Source organism: Cydia pomonella, chromosome 11, assembly GCF_033807575.1.
Source record: "Cydia pomonella isolate Wapato2018A chromosome 11, ilCydPomo1, whole genome shotgun sequence".
Classification (NCBI taxonomy): domain Eukaryota; kingdom Metazoa; phylum Arthropoda; class Insecta; order Lepidoptera; family Tortricidae; genus Cydia; species Cydia pomonella.
In genome coordinates this window covers 5158089-5176302 of record NC_084713.1, presented here as the reverse complement: position 1 = coordinate 5176302, position 18214 = coordinate 5158089, and the positions used below count along the sequence as shown (strand labels likewise).

The 18214-nt window shown below is 36.5% G+C and overlaps 1 protein-coding gene across 4 annotated transcripts in view; it reads right to left on the bottom strand.

The window, feature by feature from the left end:
• Nucleotides 1-218: 218 nt before the first annotated feature.
• Nucleotides 219-18214, bottom strand: part of LOC133522677 (leucine zipper putative tumor suppressor 2 homolog) — a 179467-nt gene continuing 161471 nt past the window's right edge. For all 4 annotated transcript variants that reach the window (XM_061858077.1, XM_061858076.1, XM_061858079.1 and 1 more), the window contains 3 exons: nt 2364-2474; nt 1651-1867; nt 219-1171 (listed from right to left, as the gene is read on the bottom strand). In XM_061858077.1, the coding sequence (XP_061714061.1) occupies nt 470-1171; nt 1651-1867; nt 2364-2474 (1030 nt within the window). In that variant the 3' untranslated portion in view covers nt 219-469. The remainder of the gene's footprint in view (nt 1172-1650; nt 1868-2363; nt 2475-18214) is intronic.

Sequence of the window (18214 nt, the reverse complement as noted above, 5' to 3'; positions counted from 1 at the left end):
AAATGTGGTTATACCTTTACGATTTAGGTTCTGATTTAAATAAGATGTATGAAGCGCTTTAGGAATCCCCTCATTATTTTGGTCAATCGACTATCTATAGACACTGCCAATAATTATTTTCGTGCATGTTGCATCTTGGTTTTAGCAGTAGCCAGTTATTCTAACTAGTTTTCTTTATTTCGCTTCTGAAGGTTACCTTACTAAAAAAAGCAAAGGCATATTTTCAAAATACTTTTATTATCATCTAAAATAACTTAAAATCTCTTATATAAAATACGCGTATTCCCATAACATAGCATGAATCTATCCGCTTGAACTTAACAATGTACAATAGTAACTTAATTGTGACATTAAGTCCTTGCCTATCGAGTATTATTAAAATATTAGAACTACCGCAAAAGGCAAGATATCAGGCAAAATACTATTTACATGGCCTGGATAAATAATAACTCTAAATATTTTGGTACTGTTACAATTCTATAGCTTTTCCGTGTTTCACATTCTTCATATTCTTGTTGCAAAGGTCGAGCTCGAGTCTTAAGCTATCGACCTCAGCTTCAAGAGTACGGGAGCGCCTAAACATTTGAACGTAATTGAGTTGTAGCTGCTTCTGGTATCGGAGGACTTTGTCTTTCTCCTCGGACCACTTTCTTCTTTCGTTGTTGAATTGCGTTTCTTTAGCTTCGAGTTCACACTTGAGTCTGTCGACCATGGCGCTGGCGGGGCAGGGATCTCCGCAAGAGTCTGGGAGTTCTCCATTCAATCTCTGAACCTCCGCGTCTTCTAGTGCGCTGTCGCTTGAAGTCCAGTGATACTCATTTGTTTTGCATACGTCATAGATCCCTCTCATAGTTCTTCCGCATTCGATTCCTTCGTAACCGCTTAAGGACACATCGGATAGCTCCTGCCGTAGTTCTTTTAATTCGGTCTTTAGTTTATCTATTTCGCTTTTGCTCGATTCTTTAGTCTTGGAGAGGTCGGCGACGCTCTCCATGAGGTCGTTGGTGAGTCGGTCGACTTCGGATTGCAGTCGGTTGGTATTTTTTTCTTTTTCTTCTGACTCTGCTCTGAGTCTCATGATCTCTTTCTCCTTTTTGTCGAGCGCTTCTCGTAGTTGGCGGCAGTCGGCTTTCAGGGTGAGATATTCGTGGCCTTTTGCGGTTTGTTCGTTCTGAAAATTTAAATATAATATGTCAATGAACTACATAAATATAAACAATGCTTTAACTTTTAGGGATGATTATTGTTTAAATACAATATCCTTAATAGTTTAAAACCTATGTAGACACGGCATAATACTTGATTTGGCCTATGACAAGCTCTCAACTGACAACAGCTTATGTCCTGGAAACATTGAGTTCACTAATACTCTATTCAGTACTCTTGACTCTCCCTATTCCAGCGTGAGGGCGTAACCAAATATTTTGCAGACAATGCTTAATACCAACCTGAGCATCTTTAAGTTGGGTTTTCAGCAGCGCTATCTCTCCCGCTCTCTGGCAGAGGTTCCACTTCGAGTCTGCACATCGTTGTGGGAGCAACGCTCTGTCGCGTCGCAATCGCGCTAGTTCAGCATCTCGTTCGTTGGTCCTGGAGTATCGTTGCAACATAAGGGCTGATGTTTTGCAATAATTAATGTCTAATACCAACCTGAGCATCTTTAAGCTGGGTCTTCAGCAGCGCTATCTCTCCCGCTCTCTGGCAGAGGCTCCACTCCGTGTCTTCAAGTCGTTGCCGCAGCAACGCACGATCACGTCGCACTCGCGCCAGTTCAGCATCTCGTTCGTTGGTCCTGGAGTATCCTTGTAGCGTGAGGGCACGCGGCGCGCGGAGACGAATGTCGTGCGAGCGGAGACGGTCGGTTGTACTGGAATGTTGAAAATTAAGGTTTAGCATATTTAGCCGTCAACGAAGACATGTACTAAGGCGAGCAAAATTGAAATAACAATGCCAATAGTTAATCGTTTGAATTCATCGTGAACCTTGTCAGAATGCACGAAAGTTCATATTGTGCTGTAACAGGGGAAATCAGTTGACGTTGGACGGTCAAAAGATCAAGTAGGTAATTTAAAAATGAACCATATATGCCGAATGCAATCTTATCGTATGTACTTAAGTCCTCAACACGACCTCAGTGCAATATAAAGCTGAGAAAACGAAATGGTGTGCACTCTATCGTGCATTGAGTGGGAACTGCAAACGGGTCTCTCATCTCTCACATGATCCATCTCTCGAATAATACTGAATTAGACGTATCTCGAAAAGCAAAACGGAGTTGTTTAAAAATGCAGAGGGAACTGTGTACCAAAATAACCACTGGGTAGAGCCTATATATGTTTCGGAAAGAATTATATATGTCTTACCTATAGTCATGGTGGTCTCTTTCTAGTTCAGCGACGCCTGAGTCGGCCGGCGACGGCGCGGGTGCCGGCTCCTTGCTCTCCGACACGCTAAGACCCGAACTTGACTTCGTTCTGGAAAGAGACACGCATATATTTTAAAAAATCTGTAAATAGAGAAAACAGTTTGGGATTGGACGTTTAACCTAGATGTACCGTACTCCTTGAGGGTGTTGGGGAGGAAAAACCTCCGTTAGTTGCTGCCGTTCTCAAATTCCGTTCAAAATCGAAATAATGTCATGGCCATATCTGAAATTATCCTCTTGACTATTATTAGAGGATTTTTTTAGCAGGGAAGTGATTCCATCTAAAGATAGAAATGCACGTTTCGGGATTTCTATTTTAAGTCACTCAGGGTGAAGGTTTTCATGACCACGCTATAATTAGCTCGCATTATTTTCTTCAGAAACTTTAATAATAAAGATTCTTGCAACATTATTTCCATTCATCATTTCTCCAGCACATATTTTTACAGCCTATCTATACGGACTAAAAGCCGCAACAACACGATAATCGATAATGTTCTAAAAGCTCACGACTCACTTTGTTTTACTCTTTTATTATAAAAGAGTTCTTTTATAAAGGGACGGCGCATATGTTAATATTCTTGTGTTAAAATAACAGGAAATCACACAAACGAATAGTCAGGTCAGTTAAATGCGTTGCCGATGGGTGTTCAATATACTAATAGTGAGAACACACTGCACATTGTAAAATCTATATAATTTATATCATAAAATTGGTTAGTATGTACGTGCAAAAGCCATCACAGGCATAAAAATAATACATAGTTATATTCGGTGGAACACCACCGGCTCTGAAGTACGCAAGTCGTTGATGTTACTGTGATTTCATTCCATTTCGGTAAAGAAAATAGCTAATTATCTAGTAAAAGGTGCTTTTATCTACGAAAGTAACGGAATATCCAAATACACAGTCATTAGAGAACCATACTCTTATCTCCGTCCCAGTAAGCCGAACTTTTATGAACACAATGCGTTATAATTACTTGATTCATCTGTATTGTAAGTGCTTTCCATTCTGGCAAGTACCGTGTTATCTTCTTTTTTTGTAAAGGATTATAAAGTTAGCAATTTTACAGGCAGTTATGATGTTTTACCGTAAAACTATGTGTAATAGTCGTCTCGCTCGACAGACCGCCTTGGTCTGTAGGCGATGCGTGAAGACTTGGAGGTATATGTATGGTGCTTTGCGCATATATGCCCACAGAAGCGGAGTATATGGCTACGATGACCTACAGCTCAAATACCTACATTTGACTGATCTTAAATACCAAGTAAAAATGGCATGACTAAGAAGGGATGAACCCAAAGTTACGAAAATGTTCAGACTCGAAACAGTTTAGTGTGATTATATATTGTAAGATTACCTCTGTATACATCTTCAAAGGTGTATGTGAAATCTTCCAACTTTGGATTAGCGTATGAAGACGGACTTGACGGAACCCTCTCCTATACAAGAGGCCTGACTTAAAAAATTTAACACATTAAACATTTTTATCTTAAAATTAGTTGCTAACTATATTTTATCTATTTTGCTGTATTAGTTACGTTGGATTCGAAGATGAAGTAAGGTTCTAGCAGAGCGTAGGGGCCGCAGTATGAGTAGGTACGTTGGTTATAATAATTGTTGACTTAGATTATTTTTAAGTGCTGACTTTTTTAACATTAGCGTGAAGTTTATTTACATTTTCACGCACACTCAATAAGGTTAATGTTTTCTCTAAATACGAAGTTTTGTAATTCATAATATAAGCATTGTGAGTAAAATATGAAGTAGCACGTCACGGTCATGCCTTCAACGATTCCGTATTCTGTACGTACAGTCAGCAGCATGATGAATACATTCACCGGTTAGCGTAGACCTGGCCTATCGCGAAACACAAAATCGAAATTTCATTACCTGTTTCTATCGCTCGAATATGCAAGATATCACTCTTGCATATTCGAGCGATAGAAACAGGTAATGAAATTTCGATTTTGTGTTTCGCGATAGGCCGACAGGCCCCTTTTACATGTACTTTTTGCCGAGGTGTTCCCAGATATCTGAACATGTCTCTATCTATTGTCAATGCGTTAAAGTGCGTGTTCAGATATTTTTGAACACCTCGGCCGCTCGGCTCTGACGGCGACTGATACATCAGAACTAATGTAAGGTTAATAAATAATGAAACTTTGCTTAGTTGCACCGGAAATGCTAACTCAACTTACTTATGAAGACAATCATAGAATAAGCCGCATTAAAGACAGGATACATTTACTAGATTATGTACTACTTTTTGTTCTACCGGAAGGAAAGTATTCGTTAGCTAAAATACTAGGCACATAATTAATGGGCCGAATTTAGGCCATTCGGTATATTAAGTGCGGTCATTTGCGGATTATGCAGTGTTAATGAGGAAATTAAAATAATTTGGCATGTCAATGAGTTAGCACTGAATGAGGGCAAATGTTAATGGATTAAATAATTATTAAAATTGGTTCTCGCTTTCATAATGAAAAATTACTCAAGTCGGGAATCTACATAAGTCACTAGATACGTTTTGTAACAGACAAATATGAAACAAAGAGGTGGCTTGTCACATATACTTTTTAAAACTATATTTCCATAGACAATGTTTGGCGGGAAAACATTTACTTTCTTTTTAAATCTGGGTAGTGCCACCACTCGAAGCGCTTCGACGTTTTTTTGACCTCTTTGTTTCATATTTGTCTATTGAAAAACTTATCTAGTGATCTATATACTCAGTATGTACTAGGTATAATAAAAATTGGAGACTAAAAAGTCATGATGGGTTTAATCAGGATATTCACCAAACAATTATATAAAAATCACATTCAACTGAACATATCTGACTTGATTGAGTCAGAATTATTTTCATTGCCTTGTTTAGAAGATCACTCTGTCCCGCTTGTAAAGGTGGCCTTTATCAAATAAATAAAAAAGTCAAGTGCTATTGCATGTGTTTGTAGCTGTAGATTATATTTTACTTCAAAAAAATTAAAAATCACCCATACAAAAAGCTACATTCCGTTACTTTATTTGTGGACAAAAAACAAGACATCGAAAATAATGTTGACCCAACCCAATTGCCGCATTTGTCAGTTCCGCTGATGAAGGTGCTTCTTTCTCTATCGCTTACCAAGTTGGCAAATATATCTTTTCAGGTAAAAAGTAGGTATAAGCTATTGATAAGACGGAATCTATAGTAACGAGTTACGTATGTATGTCAGAATAGACATGGTTTACAAGTTGTTAACATATTATCTAGCCCCCATATCCCCGCATCTCGTCACACGTGTAACACCTAGCCACAATGCCCGTAGATAATCCTTTGCGAAACCATTACCCAACCTTTTAATTATTTGATGCAAATGTGGCTCAGCCGACCGCGTTTCCTGCTCCATTGTTGCTCTCGACAAATTACTTCAATTATTGCTATTATCATCAAATGGATGCCATTTTTTTAGTTTGGCAATTAGTTTAACTACTGGTATATATATATTATTGACGTTTTTGGAGGTATTTCGATTTAAGTAGGCTGGTGACGCCATCTGTTTTCGTGGCGTGAAGCTAGCTTTTCAAGATAACCAATTCATGTTATTTTAATAGTGACAAGATCGTTTTTTTTTAGATTTTGTTTTAGATCTGTTTTATCAAAATTTAGTTGTTACAGATAGGCTATATTTTATATTTTTACATGCTGTTTGGTATATATGAAAAAGAGAAAAAAACTAATAATATACAATTTACGCTTTTGACATGATAAGTTAGGTATGTTAACTGCATCAATCATGGGACATTTAAAAGAAAAAAATTAGTATATTTGATATTTCACCGACACCTGTAAAATGTGAATGTCCAACTCGTCCTCTATGTTTTCTATGTATTTAATGAAAGCTACTGCAATTGGTTTCAATATTATTAGCCAAATAAAACTATGTTTTTTTGCTCCAGTCATGGGATGTATGACGTCATCAATTTTCAAACTAACAAATATCAATGAAAAAATAAACTTAAGCAGCTCTTTGGCTTTTGTTTATGGTAAAATGTTGTCAGCGTTTAAAAACTGATGCTAAACACTTGTTTTACAGGATTTGTCTATACGTGTCTATACCATCCCATTACATTATAGGGGTGTTTTTAGACCTATTTCTTTAATCGGCAAATGAATGCTATTGCTTCGTGCATAATATGTACGTATGTGGATCTAGTGGATGACAGATAATTTAAAGTGGATACAAAATTCGTATGACACACGTCAACAACTTCTACAAAAAAATAAATTGGGTTTTACTTAAAGCTGACAATTTGTTAAACTATATAATCTTTTAGTTCTAACAATTAGAGACATTTACACCTCTACATAATTTTAGTTTTTTTATATATATATATTTTATATAATTTGACATTAAGAGACTTTATAGATTTCTAAGTAATAATAGTACTTTAGTTTGCATTGATATTTTCAGTTAATTTTGCAGTGCTTTTTTTTGCTTGTATGTAAATTCCATGTTGACGTGAGAAAGTGCCCTTGTGGCCTATTTGCTGAATAAATGTTGAAGTTAAAGTTGTCATTAGTCACGTGACTATTTCTATACATATACCTATTTAAATTTCGATTGCGTTTTTTTATCAACGATTCTCATCTTGGTTAGGCCCCCAGCTCGAGACCTTTAGCTACCCCACACTAGCGTCTTTTGAGCGTCGGCGTCTAGTCAGCGCTATGGAACATGACGTCGCGCGCAGTTGCGCCAACGTTGCGTCGAGCAACAACCACAGAGACTAGACGCTGACGCTCGGGAGACGCCTGTGTGGGTGGAGTGATGGAGTCTCTCTAAAAGTACCTCTAAAATATTATTCTTTTTATAAATGTTATATGTATCAATGTTGTCCGCAATAAATGATTTTTTTTAAAGACGCAGCGCTGCGTCGGGTTTAAAAGGGTTAAATTAGAAAAGTTTCAAACATTAATCTAAACGCCTTACTTAGTCCTGAAATCATTCTACAGTCAACGATAGGTCCAAATAAAAAGCAAAAAAATCTCTTGATATAATTGTTATTGTATTTAAATATACCCGTTGCAGAAAGACTGCATCCCGAATGTAACTTGTATGAGAACTGCACATCGACGTTGCAGTCGTACCGTTCCCATACAAATTGCAGTCGTGATGCAGTCCGTCTGTATCGGCCCTAATAGTACTGAAACAATTAAAAAAAGTCCGTAGGTATACCTAATCCATGTTAACTGTATGATACAAACATTATCTAACAACAACTAGGTATTGTCAGGATGCGTGTCAGCCAGCGGGCATGATAATGCAATCGACGGATGCACCGGCGGATGCATATGCACTTTAGATGCATGTACCCTTGAGAATAAAGGCTAGAGAATAAAACAATTACCTACTGGTTTACTTCGAATCATGACGTGAGGTTAATCGAAGAGATAAGACTCAAAATGTCTAGGGGGCTTAGCTAAGATGACAATTGTACAAACGTCAAACGAAAAGTAAAAATTGTATTGGGAGTTTCCATTGGCGTTTTCTCTCAACGAGTCGTCTTGACTACAATGATATTATAGCTCAGGATACGTTATAGGCGTTCCAAAATTGAAGCGCCTTGTTATTGTGACAAATTGTACAAGTTACCTTTAGTCGCACCTGGGCAACCGAGAAATGTGCACGCGCTAACGAGCTCCTGCTCACCGAAAGAGAAAGAGACAAGCTTATGTTTAACGACGAGTATGACAAAGATGAAAAGAATGCGAAAATTAATCAAAAATAGCACATTTCTTCGTAGGTATATAAATAAATATCGAGGTATGTTTTGTGCTCCTTATGTATGAGTATGACCTATCTATAGTTATATGTATATAATATCAATGCTTGGTTAGGCCACCTGAGATTACCTACACGAGTTCCTACGGACTTCTCTTTGAAATCAACTGAAGAGTAAATTAAAAGAAAATCAAGTACGGTAATAGAAAAATGGTCTGTTGGTGTTCGGTTGGCTAGAACCTCGAACTTCTCATCTGAAGTTCCTTGAGTAGCAAAATGATGATGATAAGTTGATAACCAATACTTAGTAGTTTTCCTTGACCACGAAAATGTCGGAAGCTACTTTTTTTAGGATGCGACCTCACAGAGATTGAAAAGCTAGACAAATAATTATATGTATACCTAAGTAATTATTAGATGGACCTTCCGGCTTGGGCTGGTGAAATGAAGGAAGTTATGGCACGGTAATTAAAAAAGTTGTTTTATTTTTTTTCGAGTTTCAACTAAACGGCTTGCCATATAAAAAAATATCCTGTCAAAAGTCCAGACATCACCCAAAGATCTTGACATTTTTTGGACGGGGATTTCATCAAAAATCCGCCCATCAAATCCCTTACTCCAAAATCCTGCCATATCACTATCAGTTGAAATCCTGACCCTTTACACCATTATCATTGCGTTATTTGAAATCTTATCAATCACTTTTGAACAGATGGCATATCCCTAGGTTACATAGCATATACAAATATCAATAGGCATAATACAGAAAAACTATTTGCACAGTGATATCTCATATTTACTGATCGAGCCACAATCATTTATTGGGCATATCAAATATTATTATGTTCATGACACTCTAGCTATGTTTACTTATTTATGACCGTTAGATAACACTCCTGGGAAAATATTGAGCGGGTAACATTTCTTCTTATAGTATTACGTTTATTGGTTTGATCAGAATATATATATATGTACAGTACCGGCCAAAAATATATCACATTTGTGTTTTTTGTGTGAACATATTTATAGTAATCAATATAGTTAAGATTCTAGAAGAGTTAGTTAAGATTCTAGAGTCTGTTCGGGAAAGAGAAGACTCGTGGAATGTATGGGGCCCAATACATTCCACGACTTTTCTTTTTCCGAACAGACTCTACATATATTACTTATAGCTTTATAAAATAATATAATTAATATTTATTTGAAATAATATAGAAGTAACAGTATACTCATCGTATTACTAAAACAGCCACATCACAACAAAGTGAAGTTGGCTTTAAGTACCTATAAGAAATGAATAGAAGTAATAGTTGAACATAATATTTATTTTATATAGTGTAACAACATTAATACTTTGTTGCAAAGCCTTTTGCTTTGATCACTGCTTCACAGCGTCTAGGCATAGACTCCACAAGAGCCTCAATGGATGGCTGGGGGATTCTATGCCATTCTTCCTGGATTTGAACTTTTGATTGGCATTAGTGGCTCTTTTACCTTTTAACCGTCTTTCCAGTTCTTCCCATAACTGTTCAATTATATTTAAGTCGGGCGATTGACTTGGCCAGTCCATTAGAGTCACACGTCGCCGCTCGAACCATTCTGTGACACGTTTCGCACGATGTTTTGGATCCTGCTGGAACACGAATCCACGGCCCAGATATCTTCGTGCATAAGGTAGCATTACGTTGTCCAGAATCGTCTTAATAGCGTGAATTGACGCGCCCCGGCTTTGCACGGATAGTTCAAACAATTTACACAAAACCTTATCAAATTATACACCTAAACCTTCAATCTTAATTAACTTAAAAATTATTAAGGTAGTTTTTTTGCTGGAAAACAGACCTTTAGAAGTTTAGGTCTCTATCTAAATAAAGTCTAATTAAAGTAATTGTGTTTAATAAAAATATCATTCAAAAACAGCTCTATATAATTTTATTTACGAATTATGAGGGAAAAATTTCGGTATATAATTCTGACGTTAAGAAAATTATATTTTTTGAATTTAGTTTTCTTTACATTTTGACACTATAAAGATATTATCATCAAATACTTGCAATTTTATAGTATAAAATAACATGCAAAACAATTGTTGCCGCGCAATCAATATTTACCTATACATATCTCCAAGTTCACATAACACCACAAAAACAACAATCGTCACTTTTATTTTTCACTAAATCTCACGTATTTTATTAAATCACTCACTTCTTTAAAACCAGTGAACATAACGTCCCGTTATTTACAAACACTCAGATATAAATAAGGGTGTGCACACGTGCGTCACTCACGGACCGTCGCGGCGTATGAAGCAGATGCGCGCGCGTGCGACGATAAAATGACGCCGTGATTGCACCCTCGTTAACTGATCTATTTTTAAATAAGGATTATTTTGACAGCTGCTATTTGTATTTGTAGTTTTTAAAGCGTTTTTTTGTTATTGGGTAAATCCGTAAAAGTTACCGTAATTAACATTTAAAGTTGTTTGTTTGACGAGTGACAATACGAAAGGGCGTCTATTTCGTTGAATTGCAATCAGTAATGACTAATGAGCTACTGATTGTGAGTAATACTTACTTATTATGTATCTGATTACTCATTAGTACTTGAAGCGCATTTTGGATAGATAATTAAAGGGGCAGTAAAAAACCACTGACAATAACAACTCATTGTTATGTTTGGGGTTACATTTATAGACAACACAACAACATGGGTTTTCTGAGGACTTGCTGGTACTCGTTCTATTTCTTGACGATAGTACGATACCTGAATGGACCTTTCAGAACTCGTACGTTGAATGTTTTAAACATGATTTCACGAGCAAAAACGCTATGTTATTCAAGTCTGTTACTATACTGCACATAGCATTTAATACTTAACGTTCACACCTCTTAAATTTTAAAAGTTATTTAAATAAAAAGTTTGTAATAGTTTTTATTTTTATTGTACATTACAACTAGCTTATAAGATACGCAAACTGAAGACAAGAAATGTGGACCACTGAATGTTTGAATAAAGAAATTATTTATTTAAAGCCTACAAAAATAACGGAAAGAAGAAAAACCTATCCTATTGTTACAGGTACAGTTCAAAGCAAATCGTCCATATAAAGTATAGTTACCGAGGATTTTTTCAAATAAAATTAATTAAGGGATGTATTACTGTTTTACTTTTATGTAAAAATAAGTGTTAACAGGCCAAAGTAATAGTATCAAGCAACTTACAAACAATAAACTTGATTTAGATAAAAAAGGATTTAAACGGGTGAATTTATAATAACGTTTAATTTATCTCAGTAACTAACAGTTTATGAGTACGGTAGATAACTGAACCATTTTACTTAAAGTTCGTTGATTATTTAATTTGAAAATACTTTGTATGACGATTGACGAGTGACCGTAGTGACCGTCTATAACAGAGGTGGGCAAACTTTCTCCATGGGTGGGGGCAGAAACTTTAAGAAATTTAAGAGGGCCAGAATTTCAGCAAAAATTTATTTTGATTTGCGATTATCGTGGGCCAATGCTATATACTAATTATTTCATAGCACCCTTTCTTTATTTCATAAAATCGTTTCGCGGGCCGGAGCTGAGCCGCGGACCGTACTTTGCCCACCACTGGTCTATAACAAGCCCAGCAGCATTTTAATGCCCCAGCAACGCACTCATTCATGAATTGTAAAGGCGAGTGCTCACGCGACTCGTCTAATTATAAAACGTAATCGCTGCCATTCCATAGAGCTCACGTAACTCTTGATTGTCTATGCCATTTGAGTTTAGGGTTAGCAGACGTCGCGTCAGGATTATTTCGGACTTGTCAGGATGTCTGTTAATGTCAGATGCGGAAATACCAGGAATATAAAAAAAAATCACGATGCTTTCAGTATTTTTAACAGGTTATTTAAGGCGTCATTTAAGGCGTCATTTTAATTTTAATAAAAGTACTTTTTCAGTGTCAATGTACCAATTAAATAACTTGTCCAAGAATTATGGAAAATATCAGAATTTGAATAGGTAAGTAAACTGGCAGCAGTTGGTGAATTTATTTTGCGATGTACTTGTATATGTTTGGTTTAAATGTTTATGATATATAGGTATATTCGATTTAAACTATGAAAATAAGAGTACCTACTCATATTATGAAGAATGAAATCTGTACCCCTAGTGTAAATATTTTCGACAGCGAAACGTTACGTACGCGTTTGCGTTAAGTGTCATTTTGTATGAGATTTTTGACTTTCCAAAACGTCCCGCTTGGCGCGCTGTTCAGAAACCCATACAAAATGAGACTTAACGCAAACGCGTACGTCACGTTTCGCTATCGACTAAATTTACACTAGGGGCACTGTATAACATGGTAAACGTCAAATAAGAATTAATATTTCTAATTCTCAATATAAGAGCGTTGTCACATTGTCTGATCCGATACATATCGGATGTCGGTTGCGACTACCTTTGGACGTGCCTTTTTATATTTTTTTATACATTTCATTTTTGTTTGTTGTCCAAAAGAAAGCGGTAATGCAAAAATAAAAGGGCAATTTTAGCAGCTGTTTTTCACCAAAGGTCATCCGATATCGACTCAGAAAATGTGAAAATGAAAACGCTTTAAAAGATAGTAGGTGCAACCCTATTTCCGAGGAAGCGTTCACAGAGAAATGGTCAGGTACAGTCACGCTTACAAATGTGGGCAATCAAGCGAGCTTTCCGTGAAACAACACCGTTTTTGTGTCACCGGTGCACGGAAACCGGGTTTTGTTCACTGAAATAAATGTAGTAGTGCTATTGAATTTCAGAGAATTGATACAGGAGTTTCAGCGTAAGGAAGCCGGTAATGAACTTTGTTGCAATGTATAAAGTCGGAAAAACATGTTCCTAGATTGTAAGGCATTTAAATCCTTGTTCCCTTCTAGGTAAGACGAAGAGATCTTAAACAACTAGTTAAGAATTTCATATATTTTGGAAGTATTTATATCCATACGCTTAATTTTTATATTATTACGTCTTTCTTTCTTACATATGTTCTGTTTGTCCTTCTTAGACTGTATCATGTACCTAGTTTGTATAAATTCTGTCTACCATAAATTTCACAATGTATTAGTTCGCTGTAATGCTGTGTAATTTTTTTAAATTAATAAGACCTAAAATATTACCTTGAGTTCCAAATATATGAAACTCTCAACGAGTGTCGAACCAAATTAACTCTGCACAGAATTAGCAATGACAAAGTGAAAAAAAAACTACAATAATATAATGTCAAAGTCGGAGTTACCTTGTTCCGACTATACGAGCGTCTTTCTGTCAAAAGTCGCGCTAAAATCGCAAAAACCTCAGTATAGAAGGGCCCTAACCTAACACATAGGTAATGGTTACAGGGTTTACTTGTAGCCGACAGACCGGGATTACGTGTCAAAGGTTAATTAAAGGATTGAACCCGCATACCGGCTGAGCGGACAAATCGGTGTGACCGACATAGCGTAAGCGGCTTTGCAACGAGGAGGTGTATGTGTAGGACTTGTTATTTATGTCATGTGTACTATTTTTTGTACCAAACCATATTTATTGAAGATTAAAACAAAACCCTACAAATAATCCGGCGTATAGGTAAGATATCCATAATGCAGGCGTTGTCAAATACTACACTAGAACGGGCGTTTTTTTTTTGTAAGAAGCGATACTTATAAACCCAGAATATATTATACTGCGATCGACATCAAAATCAAAGTGATTTGTTAAGATTTAGTCGGTGGAAACCGTTTTCTCCCGAACTGGAATTTTGTAGAAAAAGTACCGTTATTTCGTTAAGATCGCAAAGCTATCCTTCCATCTTATGATTTTTCTACGGGCCTTGGTTGCCTAAAATAATGATATTTAATTTAATTTGTCAGGTGGCTGGCCTAAATAAATAGGTATGTACCCTATTAAATGACTTGTAAAAATCAAAAAACCTGAAGGCTAATTCACCAAAAAAGTTTTTTTGAGTACATGCAATTTTCACGTCGGCGTGTAGTCAGCGCTATGGGAAATGGCGTCGCTGCACAGTTGCGCCAACGTTGCGTGGAGCAGCAGTCATAGAGGGCGCTAAAAGGCGAATAAGCGAAATGCGATAATCTCCATCTTTTTCGCTATTACAATAATCGAGTGAAAATTAAGGCTATGCAATATATGGTAACCTTGATAAATATAAAGATTTTACTATTCAAGTAGGCATATTACAATACGCTTATGAACGTCAAATAAGGCTACACCGGCTCTAACCCTACACCTCTGACCCGAGAAGATTTAAATCCCCCTCAATTGGAGGAGGGTATTCCAATATGGACCGGCAAGAAACTCGGCGGGACACATCTTTTAATTAACATGCTTTAAATAAGAAAAAAAATACAATTTAGATTACTATAGAAATCATGCAATTACATTCAGTAGCTATCTTTTTAGGGTTCCGTAGTCAACTAGGAACCCTTATAGTTTCGCCATGTCCGTCTGTCTGTCCGTCTGTCCGAGCCTTTGCTCCGTGGTCGTTAGTGCTAGAAAGCTGAAATTTGGCATGGATATATAAATCAATAAAGCCGACAAAGTCGTAGAATAAAATCTAAATATTTTTTTTTAGGGTACCTCCCCTACACGTAAAGTGGGGGTGAAATTTTTTTTTGCTTCAACTACAGTGTGGGATATCGTTTGAAAGGTCTTTCAAAACTAATAGGGGTCTTCATCAAACATTTTTTGATAAAGTGAATATATTCGGTGATAATCGCTCCGAAAGAAAAAAAAATGTGCCCCCCCCCCCCCTCTAACTTTTGAACCATAGGTCAAAAAATATGAAAAAAATCGTGGAAGTAGAGCTTAAGAAAGACATTAAATGAAAACTATAGCGGACATGGTCAGTTTAGCTGTCTTTGAGTTATCGCAAAAAAAATCCCCTTTATAGTAAAAAGACGTACTATCCACAGTTCCGACGTAGTATCCTTTGGTTAATAATCTACTATATTTTAAGCTCCAGTTTAGCTTATTGTGACGGAAGAGTAACTACGGAACCCTAGTCTGAGCATGGCCCGATATACACTTGGTCGATTTTTTTATATGAATTTGATAAAAAAAAATGTCATATCAAATCATACAAATACGTAGCTCTTTCAGAAAACATATCGAATTCTTACAAAAGGAAAAGAAATATTAAATTAATACAGAATTGAGAGTACCTATACATTTTATAAGTCTCGACAGATTGCTAATATTGCTATACCTACAAATATTTGATGTGCTTTTATACCTGAGCTGTGTCACCTATACAATGACTTCACTTCGGTTGCCAGTTCCTACTTTCTAGGCTTTATTGTTCTAAGCCATCAAAGTAAATTGGGTAGTGTAGGTACTAACCAGTCAAGTCATCCATTCTTTATGACACGTCAAACGATTTGTTACCTAGGTACTATGAAGTTAATACGAGAAAGGAAGAAGGTGAAAGTGATGAAAGTTTGAAAGTCCAAAATATTTTTGACGTGTTTTTTCTTGGAGGATTTAACAACTGGAGTCGCCTTTAAGAGCTTACCCCTCTGTCGAAAACCTCGGCCAATGGTCATATGTATTGTATGGACTGACATGGACTGAAGAAAATTATTTAGATAATATAAATATATTTTTAATGTCAAAATGACAGTAAGCTGCTATCTCTGCAGCCTCATTAACATCAAGATGCAGTCTTGATGTTTTATCTAGTTTGTATGCAGGGAAGGGGGTCAGTTATCTCTGCACTTATTTATCTCTTCGGATTGGTTTGTTAAACTGCGCTTGACAGCATAGTTATAAGAACGTACACGTATAGCGTCTACAGGAATACGTATCGAAGATATGTTATAGGCGTTCCAAAATTAAATCTCTTACCTTGTGTGACATTTGCGAGAAATAGGCGTTCCAAAATTAAAGCCCTTACCTTGTGACATGTGCGAGAAATGTGCACGTGCTAACGAGCTCCCGCTCACCGAAAGAGAAAGAGCATGCTTCAATAATCGTATGTTTAACAACGAGTATGACAAAAAATAACAGATTTCTTCATAGGTACTATATAGAAATAAATATGAAAGTATTTTTTGTGTACCTTATGTATGAATATAACATATATACATATATTAGTTATGTAATTTTTTAATATCATTGGTGTACTGCAAATTTACAGCTACTGTTACGTTGTCTTCACTGCTTAGTCTATGGTAAGGAGTAAGCACGTATTAACAAATAGTTTAAAGATGTACAGTTAGCACAATCTCGGCGTGACGATCTTGTGGTTTATCGTTTATCTCACTATTGTTGTCAACCGTTGACCGACTGTTTGTTTGCACGACTGTACTGTACCGTTAAGGATTACGTTTAGTTTTTATGGGAAAATATTTGGGTGTAGAGAAAATATTAGGATTGTTTTTGCGCACTTTTCGATTCATTGTCATTTCAGGGGCCCATTTCTCGAACGGTATTAGACTAATATTATTAGTATGGAGGGTAGAGGTAAGAAGAACAAACTCTTATGGGGCCCATTTCTCGAACGGTATTAGACTAATATTATTAGTATGGAGGGTAGAGGTAAGAAGAACAAACTCGTATGGGGCCCATTTCTCGAACGGTATTAGACTAATATTATTAGTATGAAGGGTAGAGGTAAGAAGAACAAACTCTTATGGGGCCCATTTCTCGAACGGTATTAGACTAATATTATTAGTATGGAGGGTAGAGGTAAGAAGAACAAACTCTTATGGGGCCCATTTCTCGAACGGTATTAGACTAATATTATTAGTATGGAGGGTAGAGGTAAGAAGAACAAACTCTAATGGGGCCCATTTCTCGAACGGTATTAGACTAATATTATTAGTATGGAGGGTAGAGGTAAGAAGAACAAACTCTTATGGGGCCCATTTCTCGAACGGTATTAGTCTAATATTATTAGTATGGAGGGTAGAGGTAAGAAGAACAAACTCTTATGGGGCCCATTTCTCGAATGGTATTAATCTAATATTATTAGTGTGTTGCCATGGTAACCCATACGACTTGACAGTTCATGGACTAATAATATTAGTCTAATACTGTTCGAGAAATGGGCCCCTGAAGTGTTCAGCTGACAGCTGTATATACTTAATAGTTCTAAATCTCTCTGGTGGCGCTAGGGTAGTACAAGGACATGACATGAACTTAAAAGTGACGCTTATTGCTGGAGTGTAGTGCGCTATCAGTGATTTGTTGTTTTTTTATCTAAGTCAACAATTGTGGCGCCAGCTGTTTAAGGTTTTTCGATGTAGACTTTTCATGTACATAGATCGTTCTCCTTACTTCTACCCTCCATAATTATTAGTCCATGTACTGTCCAATCGTATAGGTTACCAAGGCAACGCTGATAATAGACTAATGCCGTTCGAGAAATGGGCCGCTGAGAGGAAACTAAATAGCAGCATAGGCCAGTAGTACCTAATTTGTGTCGTTTGTAACCAAAAGAGTTCATATCGGTACTCAATAGCTTTCTTTATTTGACGTATGATAATGATTTATTAATTTTATTATAATAAAATCCGGAATTTGGAGTCATGAAATGTGACACTTTCAGCAAAAGGTTCTTCAAATAATCTTTATGGCAGTAGGGCCTTATTAATTATCTAAATCTGACAAAAAAAATGGCAAACTGCTTCCTCTTTTCTTCTCCCTATAAGACAGTAATACGTAAACTAATGTAACTTACGGGCCCAGCTCATTGTTACCTAGTAAGTCATAAGCATTGAGTAACATAACGTAATTCAGTAAATAATTAATAACAGAGGTTACGAGTTTAGGTATTCGTAACAAATAATTTTGCGCCAGGTATGATGATTAAATACGGTCACGTTTATAATTGTTAACTGTTAGCCTTCTGTACCCCTAGTGTAAATTTGATCGACATCATAACGTGACGAACGCGTTTGCGTTAAGTCTCATTTTGTATAGGATTTTAGGTAAGTTTCCAAAACGTCCCGCTTGGCGCGCTCTTTCTAAATCCAATACA